The sequence below is a fragment of the Anolis carolinensis genome, chromosome Y, assembly GCF_035594765.1.
Source record: "Anolis carolinensis isolate JA03-04 chromosome Y, rAnoCar3.1.pri, whole genome shotgun sequence".
NCBI classification, from domain to species: Eukaryota; Metazoa; Chordata; class Lepidosauria; order Squamata; family Dactyloidae; genus Anolis; species Anolis carolinensis.
The window spans coordinates 977,512-997,064 of NC_085848.1; the positions used below are offsets into that span (position 1 = coordinate 977,512).

At 43.2% G+C, this 19,553-nt stretch overlaps 1 protein-coding gene across 6 annotated transcripts in view; it reads right to left on the bottom strand.

Moving 5' to 3' along the window:
* Positions 1–19,553, bottom strand: part of LOC134292951 (serine/threonine-protein phosphatase PP1-gamma catalytic subunit A-like) — a 131,536-nt gene that overhangs the window by 11,314 nt on the left and 100,669 nt on the right. For 4 of the 6 annotated variants that reach the window (XM_062958849.1, XM_062958846.1, XM_062958848.1 and 1 more), the window contains one exon: positions 18,154–18,288. The exons of the other annotated variants lie outside the window; for them this stretch is intronic. In XM_062958849.1, the coding sequence (XP_062814919.1) occupies positions 18,154–18,288 (135 nt within the window). The remainder of the gene's footprint in view (positions 1–18,153; positions 18,289–19,553) is intronic. 6 annotated transcript variants of the gene reach the window in all.

Consider the following 19,553-nt stretch of genomic DNA (forward strand, 5'->3'; position numbering starts at 1 on the left):
CCCCAACAACACCTTCTGAGAACAACCCTCAAGTTACTACAAAACAGTACCTCCAGGGCCCATTCCTGCATGGCATTCCAGAAGGATATCATGGTTGACAGTATCGAAGGCTGCTGAGAGGTCCAGCAGAAACAGCAGGGACACACTCCCCTGTCCAGCTCCCGGTGTATATCATCCACTAAGGTGACCAAGGCTGCCTCCATACCATGCCCGGGCCTGAAACCAGACTGCGCCGGATCCAGAAAATCAGTGTCTACCAAGAATCCCTGGAGTTGTGAGGCCACCACATGTTCCAGGACCTTGCCCAAAAAGGGGAGATTGGAAATAGGCCGATAGCTCACCAATTGAGTGAGGTCCAGTGATGGTTTTTTCAACAGCAGTTTTATAATGGCTTGTTTTAAACTGGCTGGAAAACTGCCTTCCCGGAGGGAGGCATTAACCACCGCCTTCTCCCACTCTGCCAAACCCCCTCTGGCTTCTATATATATAAAAGGGTAAACAAATTTTGGCCTAGGACAAAACAACAAAACTACACATCCCAGAAACACTAAACTTGGCAACACAACCCCTCATCCATGCCTCTACGTTCATACAACAAAAAGAAAAGAAAAGAAAAGAAAAATAAAGTCCTAATTAGAGGGAGAGGAATAATTGTTTTTTATCCAATTGCTGCCAGTTACAAGGCTAAGCTCTACCACTTGGTCTCCTAGCAACCTACTCAGCCCAGGGGACAGGCACAGTTAGGCCTCAGGCCTCTTCCACACTGCCTATAAGATACAGATTATCTGATTTGAACTGGATTATATGGCAGTGTAGACTACTCAAGGCCCTTCCACACAGCTATATTTCCCATTTATAATCATATATTATCTGCTTTGCACTGGATTATCTTGACTCCACACTGCCAGATAATCCACTTCAGTGTGCATTTTCTACAGCTGTGAAGAAGGGGCCTCAGATAATCCAGTTCTAAGCAGATAATATATGATTATCAATATACAGTGGAGTCTCACTTATCCAACATAAACACCCTGGCAGAACGTTGGATAAGTGAATATGTTGGATAATAAGAAGGAATTCAGGAAAAGCCTATTAAACATCAAATTAGGTAATCGTTATACAAATTAAGCACCAAACATCATGTTATACAACAAATTGGACAGAAAAAGTAGTTCAATGCTCAGTAATGCTATGTAGTAATTACTGTATTTACAAATTTAGCACCAAAATATCACAATGAATTTAAAACACTGACTACAAAAACATTGACTACTAAAAGGTAGACTGTGTTGGATAATCCAGAATACTGGATAAGCGAATGTTGGATAAGTGAGATTCTACTGTAATATGAAATAATTACTGTGGTAATCAGTCCAACCCAATTCTGCCATGGAGGACACAATCCAAGCACGCCCAACAGATGGCCACCCAGCCTCTCAATAATAATAATAATAATAATAATAATAATAATAATAATAATAATAATAATAATATCATACGTTCCTAAGGTTAGGAGGCACCCCTAAGGATCACCCAGTTCAACTTCCTTATATCATGCAGGACACAATCCAACCACTCCTGACAGATGGCCATCCAAGATCTGCACAGTAATAATACAAATCGAATCATAGAATCAGACAGTTAGAAGAGACCCCTAAAGGCCATCCAGTCCAACCCAACTCTGCCATTGGACGATACAATCTAAGCACTCCCAACAGATGGCCAGCCACCCTCTCAATAATAATAATAATAATAATAATAATAATAATAATAATAATAATAATAATAATAATATCATCATACAATCCTAAGGTTAGGAGGCACCCCTAAGGATCACCCAGTTCAACTTCCTTATATCATGCAGGACACAATCCAACCACTCCTGACAGATGGCCATCCAAGATCTGCACAGTAATAATACAAATCGAATCATAGAATCAGACAGTTAGAAGAGACCCCTAAAGGCCATCCAGTCCAACCCAACTCTGCCATTGGACGATACAATCTAAGCACTCCCAACAGATGGCCAGCCACCCTCTCAATAATAATAATAATAATAATAATAATAATAATAATAAGAAGAAGAAGAAGAAGATTATCATACAATCCTAAGGTTAGGAGGCACCCCTAAGGATTACCCAGTTCAACTTCCTTATATCATGCAGGACACAATCCAACCACTCCTGACAGATGGCCATCCAAGATCTGCACAGTAATAATACAAATCGAATCATAGAATCAGACAGTTAGAAGAGACCCCTAAAGGCCATCCAGTCCAACCCAACTCTGCCATTGGACGATACAATCTAAGCACTCCCAACAGATGGCCAGCCACCCTCTCAATAATAATAATAATAATAATAATAATAATAATAATAAGATTATCATACAATCCTAAGGTTAGGAGGCACCCCTAAGGATCACCCAGTTCAACTTCCTTATATCATGCAGGACACAATCCAACCACTCCTGACAGATGGCCATCCAAGATCTGCACAGTAATAATACAAATCGAATCATAGAATCAGACAGTTAGGAGAGACCCCTAAAGGCCATCCAGTCCAACCCAACTCTGCCATTGGACGATACAATCTAAGCACTCCCAACAGATGGCTAGCCACCCTCTCAATAATAATAATAATAATAATAAGATCATACAATCCTAAGGTTAGAAGATACCCCTAAGGATCACCCAGTTCGACTTCCTTAGCCTGGAGCAACGTCAATACCAGACCATTTCACCTTATGTCTGGAGGCTCTGTCGAACTGGCTACGTGCTAGGAGACTGAAGGTGAACCCGGCAAAGACTGAGATTCTCTGGCATGGCCGCTCAACTGATCTGACCCACTTGCTACCCACCTTTGATGGTGCTGCCCTATCTCCTTCGCCCACCGTTAAGAGCCTGGGTGTCGTTTTAGATTCGCAGCTGACAATGAAAGCTCAGGTCGCTGCTGCCGGCAAACAGGCCTTTTTCCACCTACGACAAGCAAGGCAACTGGCACCCTATCTATCTGATGAGGCGCTGGCAACAGTCATCCATGCCACGGTCACGTCTAGGCTGGACTATTGCAACGCCCTGTATGTTGGCCTTCCGATGTCCACGACCCGGAAGCTCCGTATTGTTCAGAATGCGGCAGCCAGGCTACTCACAAGAACACCCATGAAATGCCACATCACACCAGTGCTGCAGCATCTGCATTGGCTTCCCACTGATTACCGTGGTCTATATAAGATGCTAGTCCTGACCTTTAAAACTCTTTACGGCCAGGGCCCATCGTACCTTAGGGACCGTCTCTCCTTCTCCCATCATTGGAGGTCGCAACAACCATCCCAACGAGACTTACTTTATGTACCGGGTCCCAGAGAAGTGCACTTGGAGAGGACCAGGCGCAGAGCTTTTTCTATTTCTGCCCCTGCCTTAGGGAATGCCTTGCCGCCCCATATGAGAGCCATGCGTGAGTTGGGGCCTTTCACCCTCGCACTCAAGACCTGGCTCTTTACTAGAGCTTTTAATCTATGTTACTTTTATCAATATTTGTATGTATGTATTTTTATCCTTTACAATTTTATCTTGTCTAGAGTATCGTGGATGGAGGGCAATTAATAAGTAATTAGATGATGATGATGATGATGATGATGATGATGATATCATGCAGGAGGACACAATCCAACCACTCCTGACAGATGGCCATCCAATATCTGCACAATAATAATACACATCGAATCATAGCATCAGATAGTTAGGAGACACCCCTAAAGGCCATTCAGTCCAACCCAATTCTGCCATGCAGGACACAATCCAAGCACTCCCAACAGATGGCCACCCAGCCTCTTAATACTAATACTAATAATAATAACAACAAAATCATACAATCCTAAGGTTTGGAGTGACCCCTAAGGATCATCCAGATCAACTTCCTTCTACCATGCAGGACACAATCCAAGAACTCCTGACAGATGGCCATCCAGCCTCTCCATAAAAATGATGATGAAGATGATAATAACAACAACAATAATAATAATAATAAGGATAAGATCATGCCTCATGCTGCAGCAAATGCAATAAGACAGCGGCTCCCAACTCTAAAAACAGTGCCCAAGAGACACCTGGCGCCTCTCATGAAAGATGTGAATGCAGCACTCTCCACTGTCCAAATAACATCAATTGAACAAACAAACCAGTTTGCCTACAGTGCAGCAGTGATAGTAACAGAAGAACTTGGGCTCCTACAACCAAGGCAGCCCCAAAGAAAATCGACTGGAAAACCAAAGTGGAAGGTCAGGCTAGAGTTGAAAATCAAGAAACTTAGATCAGATGCAAGTAACCTGAAAAGTATGAAAGAGAAGAAACTGAAGAATGACAAAATCAAGCAATACCTGATCAGAAAGTACTGGCTGAAAACCAGAAAAATTGAAGAAGCTTTGGAAATTGTGAAAGAACAAATTACAGCAACAGCCAGAAAAATTGAAAGGTATGAAGCCAGAATCATCCAATACAGACAAAATCAACTGTTTCAATCAGACCAAAGACGGTTCTACCAGAATCTGAACCAAACAACAGACACAGTAACCATAAAGCCAGAGAAAACTGCAACAACAAAGTTCTGGAAAGAGCTTTGGGAAAATAATAAGAACTACAACAAAAACGCTGGGTGGATAAAGGAGTTTGAAGGAAAATTCTCACAGAACAAAATGGAACTGATGGAAATAACAACTGAAATGATCAGCAAACGAGTGCAAAAAGTCAAGAACTGGACATCGCCTGGTAGTGATCAACTTCATGGATTTTGGCTCAAACATCTGATTAGTTTACATGGAAAAATGGCCCAACAATTCAATGAGATGCTGCAGAAAGGAAGTATCAGTGAATGGCTAACAACTGGAAGAACATACCTGATACAAAAGGATCCAGCAAAAGGAGCAGCACCAGGAAACTACAGGCCAATAACGTGTCTGCCCACTATGTTTAAACTACTGACTGGCATCATAGCTGACAGAATTCAAGACTATCTTGAAGAAAAAAACATCTTGCCAGATGAACAGAAAGGCAACAAACGGAAAAGCAGGGCACAAAAGACCAGTTATTGATTGACAAAATGATTCTGGAGAACTGTAAGAGCCGAAAAGCTAATCTTCACATGACGTGGATTGACTACAAAAAGGCCTTTGACACTCAGCTGGATCATCAAGTGCCTGCACACCATCGGGATTAGTAAAAAAGTTGGCACCTTCATTGAAAACATGATGGAGCACTGGAAAACTGAACTGTTTGTTGGAAATGAAAGCTATGGACTTGTCAACATCAGGAGAGGAATTTTCCAGGGAGATTCATTGTCCCTTCTGCTTTTCATTAATGCCATGATCCCTCTGACAACAATCTTACAAAAAACAAACCTCGGTTATCAAACATCTAAAAAATCTCACAAAACTTCACATCTGATGTACATAGATGACCTGAAGCCATATGGGAAAACGGAAACTGAAATCCAGTCTCTGACCAACACTGTCGGAATCTTTAGCACTGATATCAGCATGGAGTTTGGACAAATGTTCGACAGTGATATTGAAGAAGGGAAAAATCATTGAAAGTGAGGGCATAAATATGCCTAATGGCCAAACAATAAAGTGTCTACTTTAAGTCTCCATATGGAGAGGAAAAGCAGAATATAAATAATAATAATAATAATAATAATAATAATAATAATAATAATAATAATCCACATGGGCCATCGAGCCCAACCTCCTGCCATGCAGGAAAAGCACAATCAAAGTACAGTTCCTTGACAAAATTTGAAGAAAAAGTTGATAAGGAGAAGACCTGGCTCTGGCTCACAAATGGGACACTGAAGGAGGAAGGAGACAGAAGGCCTGATCCTTGCAGCCCAGGAGCAAGCCATCAGAACAAAGGCAATGATTTTCTGATGATTTAATTTGTATTATAGAGGACCCAATAGAAGACATACAGAAATGGCTAAGTACAATAGAAGAATTTGGTATGATAGCAGGCTTTAAAATAAATAGAAATAAATTGATGATGTTAACTAAAAATATCTCTAAGAAAGACCAAGAAAAGTTGAAAGAAATCTCTGGACTTGAAGTGACGAATAAAATAAACTATTTAGGGATTTGTGTCTCATCCAAAAACTCCCAGTTACTCAAAAACAACTATGAGACAAAATGGACAGAAATAAAAAGAATTAGAAAACTGGAAACGCTTAAATCTTTCATTACTTGGCAGGATTTTGTGATAAAAATGAATAAACTTCCAAAAATGCTGTTCCTGTTCCAGAACTTGCAAATCATTAGAAATTTGACTTTATTCAAAACTTGGGGAAAAGATCTGAAAAAAATTATTTGCAAGACAAAAAAAAAGCCAGAATCAAATACACAAACAAGACAAAAAGAGGAGGTCTGGGAATGCCAGACTTGGAGTCTTACTATGAAGCATGTGCTTTATTATGGGCAAAAGACTGGATGACATTGGAAAGAGAAAAAACTCTAACACTAGAGGGTCACAGTTTGCGACTTGGTCGGCACGCATACCTCTGGTATGGGAAAATAAAGTTAGAAAAAAAATTGGCAATCACTTCATTCAATCATCAATTATAAAAATCTGGAACAAATACAAAAGAATATACCTGAAAACTCCACTCTGGGTCTCACCGCGTGAAGCAGGACAAAAAAGACTGTTGGGCTGGGAAAAATGGCCTACTTATAAGGACATACTGAAACAAATAGGTGGAAGTATGGAAATGAGATCTCAGGAAGAATATTAGAGTTAATTATAAAACGGTCTCGTGGAGCTCCGGTGGCAAAGTATGTTAAAGTGCTGAGCTACTGAACTTGCAGACCGAAAGGTCGCAGGTTCAAACCCCGGGAGTGGAGTGAGTGCCTGCTGTTGCTCCAGCTCCTGCCAACCTAGCAGTTCGCTTCTAGAATTGCAAACAGAAAAAGAATTAGTAAAAGAATCTATGGTAAAATGGGCAAAAATCATTGAAAGTGAGGGCATAAATATGCCTAATGGCCAAACAATAAAGTGTCACCAGCCAGAGGCCTGTAAATATCTGGGCATATTACAGCTGGACAACACCAAGCATGAACATGTGAAAACTGTGGTCAGTAAAAAATACACACAAAGGGTCAGAAAAATTCTCAAAAGCAAGCTCAATGGAGGCAACACCATCAAGGCCATAAACACCTGGGCCATACCTGTCATAAGATATACTGCTGGCATCATAAACTGGACACAGGCGGAACTGGACAATTTGGGCAGAAAAACAAGAAAACTCATGACCATTCATCCTTTACTGCACCCTCGCAGTGATGTTGACCGGCTGTATCTGCCTCGAAGATCAGGGGGCAGAGGACTCTTACAAGTAAAACAAGCAGTGAAAGAAGAAGAACATGCCCTGGCAGAATATGTAAAGCAAAGAGAAGAACCTGCTTTGATTGAAGTCAAAAATCAGAAACTCCTCAAAGCGCAGCAGACAAAAAACTAGTACAAGAAAACCGCACTACAAACTAGAGCTGACAGCTGGCACAAGAAAACATTGCATGGAAAGTTCCTTGACAAAACTGAAGGAAAAGCTGAGAAGGAGAAGACCTGGCTCTGGCTCACGAATGGGACCCTGAAGAAGGAGACAGAAGGCCTGATCCTTGCAGCCCAGGAGCAAGACATCAGGACAAAGGCAATTCAGGCCAAGATCGAAAAATCAGCTGATGACCCAAAATGCAGACTCTGCAAGGAAACCGATGAAACCATTGACCATATCCTCAGCTGCTGTAAGAAAATTGCACAGACAGACTACAAACAGAGGCACAACTACGTGGCCCAAATGACTCATTGGAACTTATGCCTCAAGTACCACCTCCCGGCAGCAAAGAACTGGTGGGATCACAAACCTGCAAAAGTATTGGAAAATGAGCACGCAAAGATACTGTGGGACTTCCGAATCCAGACTGACAAAGTTCTGGAACACAAGACACCAGACATCACAGTTGTGGAAAAGAACAAGGTTTGGATCATGGATGTTGCCATCCCAGGTGACAGTCGCATTGACGAAAAACAACAGGAAAAACTCAGGACCTCAAGATTGAACTTCAAAGACTCTGGCAGAAACCAGTACAGGTGGTCCCGGTGGTGATGGGCACACTGGGTGCCGTGCCAAAAGATCTCAGCCAGCATTTGGAAACAATATACATTGACAAAATCACGATCTGCCAACTGCAAAACTGGGATCTGCACACATCATCCGAAAATACATCACACAGTCCTGAACACTTGGGAAGTGTTCGACTTGTGGTTTTGTGAAATGAAATCCAGCATGTCTATTCCGTTTGCTGTGTCTTACAATAATAATAAAAATAATAAAGAGAGTTGGAAGAGACCTTTTGGGCCATTTAGTCCAACCTCCCCCCCGATTTTGTGCAGCACAAGCACAAGAAAAGCACCCCTGAATAATTAATAATTAATTAAATAATAATTAAGACGCCTTTATAAACACAAGCAAAGCTTTGGAAGGCACGTACCAGGAGAGGGAGGAGGTTGGAAAGGCTCCAAAAGCTTGTGCAGCAAGAGGTATGAGGTGGGAAAGGTGGTGGCAGACACCTTCCTTGGAGGAGGAGGAGGAAGCTACTGCGACAGGGGCTGGATAAATGCCATCAAGGTCCTTGTGGCCAGCAGGCTGTAGTTTGGGGACCCGTCTCAAGAGTGTTTACCAAGAAAATTGTGGTGGTGACTACATGGTTTTGGAGACAAGGTATCATTCTCTTCTGTATTTTAAATGACTAACTGTCATGATCAAGGAGCAGCCTCTGAATGGCTCCTGGCGCTGTATGACATGGGGGCACCGGAGCTCAACAGCTTGGATGCCTTCATGGGGGCACTAAGATCCCGCTTTGAGGACCGCCTGCGGAAGCAAAAAGCCAGGGCGAAACTGAAGAGCCTGAAGCAAGGCACCCGCTCCGCCCAGGACTTTGCCTTGGAATTCAGAAGGCTGGCCTCATTGCTACCTGAGTGGAACGAAGCCTATAGGATTGAAGTGTTCAAGGAGGTCTTGAGGCCAGACCTGGTGGAATGGGTGCTGGCCAGGGAGAACCCAGGCACCCTGGAGGGATGGGTGGATGCGGCTGGCAAGGAGTAGGTGCTGAAGGAGGAAATCAAAAACTTCCGCCAAAAACAAACCCCCCCAGCCGGAAGCACCGCGGGCAGAAGCCGTGCCCCTTTGAAGAACAGGGACAGGCTTGATCCAGCTGAAAAGGATCGGAGGTGGAAGCTGGGCTTGTGCCTACGGTGTGGAGGTGAGGGGCATTTGGCCACCTCCTGCCCAGGAAACGGGAAGAAACCTGCAGGACGCAGAACAGGAGAAGGCCAGCCCAAGGCCAACCTCAACCCAGGGAAGAAGACCAGCACAACAGCACTGGCAGCAAAGCAGCAGAAACGACCGGAGACCCCCCGCGACAGACCTCAAGATGACTCCTCTGGCAGCGAACAGCTCTCAGGAAACAAGGCTTGCCTGGATTAAAGCGCGCCGGCGTCCAGGCAGAAGGAAGGAAGCGCCGGAACAGCAGAGACTGGCAGTGAATCCTCCCCGCCCCAGGCAGCACGGAAGCGACGCTCCAAGACCGTGGTGAGTGGCACAGAATCCCCCTTCTGGCTGAAGGTGCAGCTGAGCAAAATAGGGGCTGGAACAGACTTGCCCATGCGGGCAATCCTGGACTCAGGCTGCACAAAATCCATAATAAAGCCTGAGGTCGTGCTTGGGATGGGGTTGGCCAAAGCTAAGCTTCGCTCACCAATAACCTTTGCGTAGATGGATGGGAGCAAAATGAAGAGGGGACTCTGTAAATACAGGACTGAACAAGTATTGTTGCGGGTGGGAGACCATTGAGAGGCCATCCAGTTCATAATTGCTCCCACAGCCCGCTACAAACTGGTCCTAGGCTTGGATTGGCTGAAACGACACAACCCCATGGTGAAATGGAGGGAGGGGGACATCATTTTCACAGATCCAGCATGCAAGGACCACTTGCGGGACCGGAATGCAAGCGAGACGGGAGGGGCCGATGCGGGATGCAGCACACTCACTCTTTGCCCACCGGAGGGAGAGGGAGGGGGCATCGAAGACCCAGAGCAAATGGCAGGAAGCCCAGTTCAACCACTGGCGGGAGGGGGCGACACACTCACCTCTCAAACACTGGGGCACGGAGTCAGGGTGCTCCCAAATACCAGCACAATATGCAGACTTAGCAGAGGGCTTTGATGACAAAGAGAGTGACAAACTCCCCATTGAGATACGGACTCTGCTATCGAGATCTTGCCTAATTCCCCAATGCCAAAACAAAGAACCTACCCCATGACTCCCAAAGAAAAGTTGCGCTGAAAGAATTCCTGGACAAGAACTTGGCCAGGAGCTTTATTCACCCATTCATGTCGCCCTTGGGTGCGCCAGTCTTTTTCAGGGAAAAGAAAGACCATTCCCTGAGGCTGGTCACCGATTATAGACACTTAAACACAATCAGCGCCACACAGTCATATCTCCTCCCTTTGATTAAAGACATGCTGGCGCACTTAGCACCGGCAAGATCTTTACCAAACTGGACCTACGCGAGGCATTTCACCGAGTTAGAATAAGACAGGGGGATGAATATAAGACAGCAATAAACACGGTCTATGGGAAGTATGAATTTCTAGTAATGAATTTTGGTTTAAAATCCAGATCTGCAGTCTTCCAAAATCTCATTAATGAAGTGCTCAGGGAACACCTAGGCAAAGGTGTTCTCTCTTATTTGGATGACGTCCTTATAATTACTAATGACCTTGAATCTCATGTCCCACTAGTACGGCAAGTCCTAAAAAAAAACTGCTGGCCAACCAATTGTATGTCAAGCTGCCCAAGTGTGCATTCCACCAGGACAAACTGGACTACTTGGGTTACCGCATCTCTAGCCAGGGCATTGAGATGGACCCCAGCAAAGTGCAGGCAGTACTGGGGTGGGAGCCCCCCAGGACACGGAGGCACCTACAAAGCTTCCTGGGATTTGCAAATTTCTACAGGCAATTCATACCCAACTTTGCCCAGATAGCCCTGCCCCTCACTGACATGCTCAAAACGAGGAAAAAGGGAGGGGGAGGTCAATCAGATGCCAAGCCCAAACCAAGCACCAAACTGCCCTGGATCAGGGAGGCCCAGGAGGCCTTTGAAATGCTAAAGTCTCTCAATGAGTTCAGAGCCAATCCTGAAACACCCAGACACCCAACACCCCTTTGTCATACAAGCAGATGCCAGTGACGCAGCCACGGGGGCAGTGTTACTCCAGAAGGATGACGAGGGCATTTTGCGCCCCTGTAGTTACCTCTCCCGGAAGTTCAACACAACAGAGTCACACTGGCCCATCTGGGAAAAGGAAGCTGCAGCAGTCAAATTTGCCTTAGAAGCCTGGAGGCACCTTTTGGAAGGAGTCCCTCACAAATTTGTAGTGTACACAGATCACAGAAACTTAGAAGCACTCCAAACACCACACAAAGTGATCCCAAAGCAACTGAGGTGGGCCAAATTCTTTGCCCGATTTGACTTTGAGCTAAAGTACCTGCCTAGAAAGGAAAACTTCCTAGCGGATGCCTTATCCAGGCTGCCACAGCACAACGCAGATAAACAACACACAATGGGGACAATCTTTTCCAACACCCAACTGGGAATGGGGGTGGTCACGAGGAGCAGAGCGAACAAAGAGGGGACAGGACCAGAGGCCACCCCTCCCCCAGAGAAGAACATCAGGGACCCCTGGCTCAGGGAACACTATCAGGAATTGGAGCATAAGGACGGGGTGTGGCTGAAAGGCAGCAGAACTTATGTCCCTGAGGACCAAAGGAAACTGGTCCTTCACGATCATCATGACAACAAAACAGCGGGGCACTTTGGATTTGTAAAAACTCTGCATTTAGTGCAGAGAAAATATTGGTGTCCTTTCATGAGAAAAGATGTGAAAGCGTATGTTCACCAATGCCCAGTCTGTGCCACAGTGAAAGGGGAAGGGGGCCAACCATCAGGGCTCCTCAGGCCCCTAGAAACCCCAGTAGCCCCCTGGGAACACATCAGCATGGATTTCATTGTAGACCTGCCCCCCAGCAATGGGAAGACCGTGATTTGGGTAGTAGTAGACCTCTTCTCCAAGCAGGCACACTTCATCCCATGCAGGAGCATGCCCAATGCAGAGCAATTGGCGCACATGTTCATTGAACACTGCTATAAGCACCATGGGGCTCCCTCGGAAGTCATATCAGACCGGGGCTCTGTATTTGTGTCCAGATTTTGGAAAGCGTTTCTACGCCAATTAGGGGCCAAGCAAGCCCTCAGCATGGCATACCACCCCCAGACTGACGGGCAAACAGAGAGGGTCAACCAGGTGCTGGAACAATACCTGAGATGTTACACCAACTACCAACAGGATAATTGGTCAAAGTTTTTGGCCTATGCCCAGGTGGCTTACAACAATTCGGTACATTCCAGCACAGGGCACTCCCCATTCGAGATAGTTTACGGCCACAACCTCCGCACGCTGCCAACCCCAGAGGTCATCCAGTCTGACCCAGTCCCCTTGGCAGAATGGATGGCGAGAATTAAGGTCGCATGGCCAGTCATCACACAGGCGCTAGAAGAGGACAAGGCAGCTTACAAACACCAAGCGGACAAACACAGGAGACCAGATTGGGACCTTCTTAGCAGGGGGTTGGACTAGATGGCCCATGTGGTCTCTTCCAACTCTACTATTCTATGATTCTATGATTCTATGATTCAAGCCAGGACAACAGGTCTACCTCTCCACCAAATACCTCAAAGGTAGACAGCCAACCAAGAAGTTGGCTGCCAGTTACGTTGGCCCCTTCACGGTCAAAAGACTAGTGAATGAAGTCACCGCAGAACTCGAACTCCCCCAGTCCTACAGAATGATTCACCCAGTTTTCCACTTCAGTCTCCTCAAACCAGATCCTGAGAGCTCCCAGTGGCACCCAGTCAAGCCCCCGCCCCCACCCATCATGATAGGGGGCAACCAACACTATGAGGTGGCGGAAATATTAGACTCCAGAGTCAGGAAAAACACTCTCCAATATTTCGTCAGGTGGAAGCGTTTTCCTCTCAGTGAATCAGAATGGGTCAGGGATTCTGACATAAATGCACCCACAGCCATCAACAGGTTTCACGCCCAAAACCCACACAAACCTCCATACAAGGGGGGAGGACTGTCTTTGGAGGGGGCGTGATGTCATGATCTCCAATCTTTGACTTCTCTGGTCGGCTGACAGGGAACATATGCCAGCCATAAAACGGGCCAGCCATAAAACCTCAATGACCCTCTGGTATGTGAGAGCCCCCATATAAGTGGGCCAAAGAAAAGGTTCTGGGATTCGGTACAATAAAATCTATTGGAACCTACTAGTGTGTGTCTTGGTGCTTTTTCCAGTGGAAGACTGACCCACAGCACTAACAGATGACACTAACAGATCCTCATCAGCTTGAAACCACATCTGCTAAAAAGGAATGATAGACTTGACCCTCACTCTTCTGCAGGATCTCAGCCTAATTGTAAATTGAGGAAATTCTCACCTGGAACCAACTCTCATCATCAAAGTCATTGGATCAATCTTTAATTCAATGAAGGAGGCAGCCTTCCTTCTGGAAGACGGCAGGTTTCAAAGACTAAGAAATCCCATGCTCTTATGCCAAAGGAGATTCAGATTCTATTGGATATTTGTATTCTATTATGCCTGTGTCTATATGAGACAGTTGCAAATATGGCTTCTAAGACTTTTTAATATTTTATATACTTTGCCAAAAATGGACCTCACAATCCCTTCATGAGTACTCTGTATCCTCACCTAGAAAATGGTCTACAAAATGTGTGTGCAGAAATGCAATCCCAAGTCCTTTATTGTCAATGACAACAGACTCACCTCTCCATAGCTGGGGAGCTCACTGTGAAGGCATCATCATATCAACTTCCTCAACACATTACTGCCTAGATCTCCTGGTTGTCTCAAAGCTCTCTGTTCATTTGAGACATTGATAACTGTCAACAGATTATGTCAGACAACATGACAACAAACAAAAGGGACTTGATCACAGAATCTTCTGTCATTGTCACTTTGACTTTGGCAATAGTGGCATACTGATACAAATCTTGCAGGATATGTTTCCACAACCAGTGGAATTTCAAATCAAGCACTCAAATCACTCTTCATATGATGGGAAATGCCTATAATATCCCTGTTTGCCTTTAGGGATAACACATAGGTTCCTCTATTCTGCACAATAAGTTGCCTGAATGAGACCAAGGAATCCTTATGGGATGATGCCAATACAGGTGTATAGTCAGCTTTTATTAGCTTTCCTTTAACCTTCAAGGTGCTCAAGATCATCTTGGACTCATTGACAACAGTGGTTCTTTTTCCTGCTAATGTTATACTATCATTTCCATACTTACTGTTCATACACAAGGGTTCAATTCATTACTCAGACATCTATATGCTCTGATTTTTTAAAATAGAAAACATGTATTAATATTATAAGGGAAAACAGTTATATATGTTTAAAATATCAAACTGCTCTGAAATATATCACCATCTCTTGAAATGATACAGATTTGGCTCCTGGGAATGGTGGAGAGTTTCATACTGCAGAACTGGTGCATTTAAAATAGCATTTAAAATATGCTCTAATTGACAGTTTGGATGTTAACTTCCCTGATGGCATCTGTTTTGGGAAGTAAAAATGAGTACAGTGGGAAGTTCCACATTTTGGAGGTGTTACACCAATTATCAACATAAAAGGTGAATGTGCATAAGTGGAATTGCTACTAAAATCTTTTCACTAGTCAGAATATTGACCCACAATCATCATCAGTTTTGAGTTTGCTTGAGCTTTTGGCTCTTTCAGGCTTATAGGTTTCTTGAGTAAAATGTTAATTGTCTGCAATATTGTGGCACTTGCAAAGATGGGCACACCTCATTATTTTTCTTGTGCTTTGGTGGAGTCTTTTCCATACAGTCATAAGAACTTGCATCTGCCTATTTAGGAGCCATTTTCTACTTGGAATCTCAAGCTGGTGTTATCAAAACTCATAAACAAGTCTTTTGGACCAATGACGTAACCTTTTGTGGCCATATCAACCAGATGGGCATGTGAACTCTGTGCCCTAAGGATTAAGCCAATCAAGTTTTGCTTCAAACTGATATCACTTTTTTGTCTAAGGCCTATTCACTTACTATATCAACCAGTATGTATCCTGCTTAATCTATTTGAACGATAATTTTGGAAAAAAGGCTTCATGTGTTCAGTGTGCATCAAGCTCTATCCTTTTATATTCATTGAACTATAAAGACCTTTGCAAGCCTATAACACACAGTTCCTATGTTATTCTAAGGACTAATTGGGATTCCAGTTTCATAGCAGAAACTTTCAAACTGTACTGCCCATACTATTGCCTTATGTTCTGCATTTGCAGATAAACACCTCTCGTATGAATTCAATGTCATAACTCTAGGGTTCACGCTGTGTCAATGGTCTTTCTAACAGTACAGCCCTTAGGCTCAATCTATAAAGCTACCACTCTCAACATTTATTTCTCATTAGAGGTTGGATTCTGGGTTACTAGCTGAACTGCCTTCAGACAATGAATTTTACTGTCCTGTGTACCATGACACCTTTGTGGGTGTCCATATGCTAATATACTCATGTCGGTTCTAGACTACGTATAGTTTGTTCTCTGTTCAATGGCACTGTATATCTTTTCTGACTGTCCTGACAATACATATGATGATACATGTTTCTATGTATAGTTAATGCAGTTATTTGAGCCTTAGGTGCAATAACTTTTTATGACATCTTTGGATTATTGCATTGTGGTCTGTATGGACCAAGGTCTCTGATTACAGTAGGAGTTTGCTAACTACTGTATTTAATACATTTGAAAGTGTCCCAGTTTGACTGATTTATGACATTTAATAAATCAGGTTCTGAATGTGTCATGATTCCTACCACCTTTTATTAAGTTTGCTAGTTACCCATTTGTGTGATTCTTCAAGTGGTCATCTGTGAATTCATAATGTGATTTGAGATGAGACTGGTAGCTTTCCCCATTGGTCATTCTCATTGAGCAATTGCCTTCTCACCTCTCTGATGCTGCTCCTCCCACAAAATGCAATCAAGAAGAAGCTATGTTGCCCAGATAGTTAGCACATTATCAAAAGGCCTGGGATAATGAATCCAAGTATGAATGCAAAGAAGAAGAAAAAGCAAATTCAGGTCAATATGGTAATACAAAGATGATATGATTCCTGGGTTGTTGTGTATTTTCTGGGCTGTGTGGCCATGTTCCAGAAGCAGCATTCTCTCCTGACATTTCACCCACATCTATGGCAGGCATCTTCAGAGATTGTGAGGTCTGTTGGAAATGAGGCAAGTGGAGTGTGTGTGTGTGTGTGTGTGTGTGTGTGTGTGTCTGTCTGTCTGTCTGTCTGTCTGTCTGTCTGTCTATCTATCTATCTATCTATCTATCTATCTATCTATCTATCTATCTATCTATCTGTGGAATAATGTCCAGGGTGGGGAAAAACAACTTTTGTCTGTTGGAGGCAAGTGAGAATGTTGCAACTGGCCACCTTGATTAGCATTTGATGGCCGTTTGGCCTCAAGGCCTGGCTTCTTCCTGCATGGGGGAATCCTTTGTCTACGGAGGGCCCTCCAAACACAGCATTGCCCAAACACGGGTCAAGGAACATGAAAGGCACTGCAGACTCACTCAATCAGAGAAGCCAGCCATAGCCGAGCCCTTGAGGAACCAGCCTGGACACAGGATATTATTGTTGGAGACACAGACAGGCAGGGACCACACTCACCGCCACCACGTCAGGCAACACAGAGAAGCCACTGAAATCCACAAGAAGCAGGTGGGCAATCTCAACAGAAAGGAGGAAACCAGGAAAGTGAGCACAGTCTGGCTCCCAGTATTGAAAAACTCTAAACTCAGGACAGGAAATAAAGAGCAACACTCTGAAAACGGGAATTCCAGCCATGAATCAATCAGGGGCAGCTTACACCTCCCAACAAAGAATTCCCCCAGGCAGGAAGAAGCCAGGATGCAAGGCCATTCAATGGCAACACTCCCACTTCCCTCAGGCAGACATGAGTTCTCTCTCCCACCTGGACATCATTACACAGGGATGTGAACCCCACTTGCCCAGTTTCTAAGAGATAAAATGTAAGGAGAGAATGTTTCAGGAACATGGCCAGGCAACCCAGAAAATACACAATAATCCAGTGATTCCGGCCCTGAAAGTCTTTGACAACACTGATGCTGCTGAAGCAGTAAAAGAAATAGGTAGATAAGGGGGAATCCCCTTAAACATAGTGGTTACTGCAGGAAATCCCATTTCTGTGAGTCACAGACACAATGAAAAAGAATAGTTATTACTTTGGCTCCTTTTCTACTATTTGGATATTTTTCACATTGTCACCTAATATTCACTGTCTTGATTTCTTCAGTTGCCATTAATGAGCTGAGAATTTTAACTGAATTTGATTGATCATAAATTAATTTAAAACGTATTACGATTCACATATAGATCTGTACCATCCCTGCTTATTAAAGTGAGAGAGAGGAGCAATGTGTATGAGGTTTTTTTGCTGCTAGAAAATATGGGGCACAACATATATGTGTTTTTAAAAATAAAAATAAAAATGTGAAGACAGTTTTCTCTTACTGAAAGCCTGACTCATTCATTAAGGGATAATGTAGAGTGCAGCAAAAGACTATGTAGGCTCTTAACATATATAATGTATCAAGTGTTTAAGGTACTTCATTCCAAATGCTTTAATATCTCTAAATATCAACAATTTGAAAATAGATTCAATTCTGCTTTTTGTTCCTTTTAATACATTGACAACATCTTATAGATTAACCCTTTTAGATGCGGTAAAGAGAATGACAATTCTTTAGACAATTACATTAAATTACCAAGATTATATAGCAAACTTCTGCCCTAAAGAAAAATAAAGCTTTAACCTTTTTTCTATGAAGCTGTAATGTAATAAAGACCAGTTTAAAAGTAAACATAGATTAGAGGAGATGATAAAGAACAGATCAGCTAAAAAGTACCTGGAAAGAGCACATTAAAGTCTCATCCACGCTCATCATGGCTCCTGCATTGTCAAACTCCCCACAGTAATTGGGGGCAGAAAACAGAGTTACCAGCTGTCTTTTTGCAAAAAATTCATATCCATCTTCAACAACCTTTAAAACAAAGAATCGTTTTCAGAATGGGGAAAGAGGAAAACCAGAAACAATGATTTATTTTATTGTGAAACATATATTGTAACACTATCACTTATCTTAGCCCTCTACAAAGGGAAAACTGGAATGTTTGCAAACATTCTTGGCTCTATAAATAAATCCTGCAGTCACTCACATCTCAATCTTTAATATGAGGTTAATAGCAAGCTAGTTCATTTTTTTCATGGAGTGCATGATACTAATCCATATGAACATTGCCGAAATCTAGCAAATATGATATAGCAAAGAGCTGGCAATTAAAAGATCCTTTCAACCCTTTCCCTAATACTAGATGAGATGTCATAATGAGGGAAGGGAATACTAACCATACAACTAATGCTGCTTTTGGTATATGGAAGACCCTTAAAGTTCCACTGCACCTTTTAGATGTAAAATGTGCAGGGAAAACAGAAATACCTCAAATGTGGCAAAAACACCACTATAAACACTATTCAAGTTACAGATGAAATAGGTACCACAGGTTTGTTCTTAAGCTGAATTTGTATGTAAGTCAGAATAGGTATTTTTTAAACTTTAACTCTAGCCATATATTCATATCTCTATATATAAAAATGTAATGTTCGTTTTACAAAACCACTGAACCAAATCCCACCAAATTTGGCCACAAAAGACATAGTAATCCAAAATATATCTTTCAATAAAAACCCCTAGAAAATAGTCCAAATTACAGAGGATGAGGAAGAGCCTTTCTCCCTCTAACTGCCCGTCCGAAAGGTTGGCTCTACTGCCTTTAGCCCCCCCCCCCCCCGGCTGCCTTTAGGCCCCACCCCCTTCGTGTCCTACCAACTCCCTCAGCCAAGATGGCGCCAGGGCACAGGCAGAGTGCACTTAGGCCTCATCTACACTGCCTATAAAATACAGATTGTTTGATTTGAACTGGATTGATTATATGGCAGTGTAGACTCAAGGTCCTTCCACACACCTATATTACCCATTTATAATCTTATATTATCTATTTTCAACTGGATTACCTTGAGTCCACACTGCCATATAACCCAGTTCAGTGTGTATCATATCATCCAGTGCAAAGCAGATAATATCTATATATATAAAATGATAAAGTTGTTTGCGCAGTGACTATAACAACAAAACTAAACATCCTAGAAATACGAAATTTGGCAACACAATGCAAAAGGCTTGCCTCCAGGTTACAACAACACAACCACACCACAAAACCACAATCCAGACCCACAAAACTCACAACA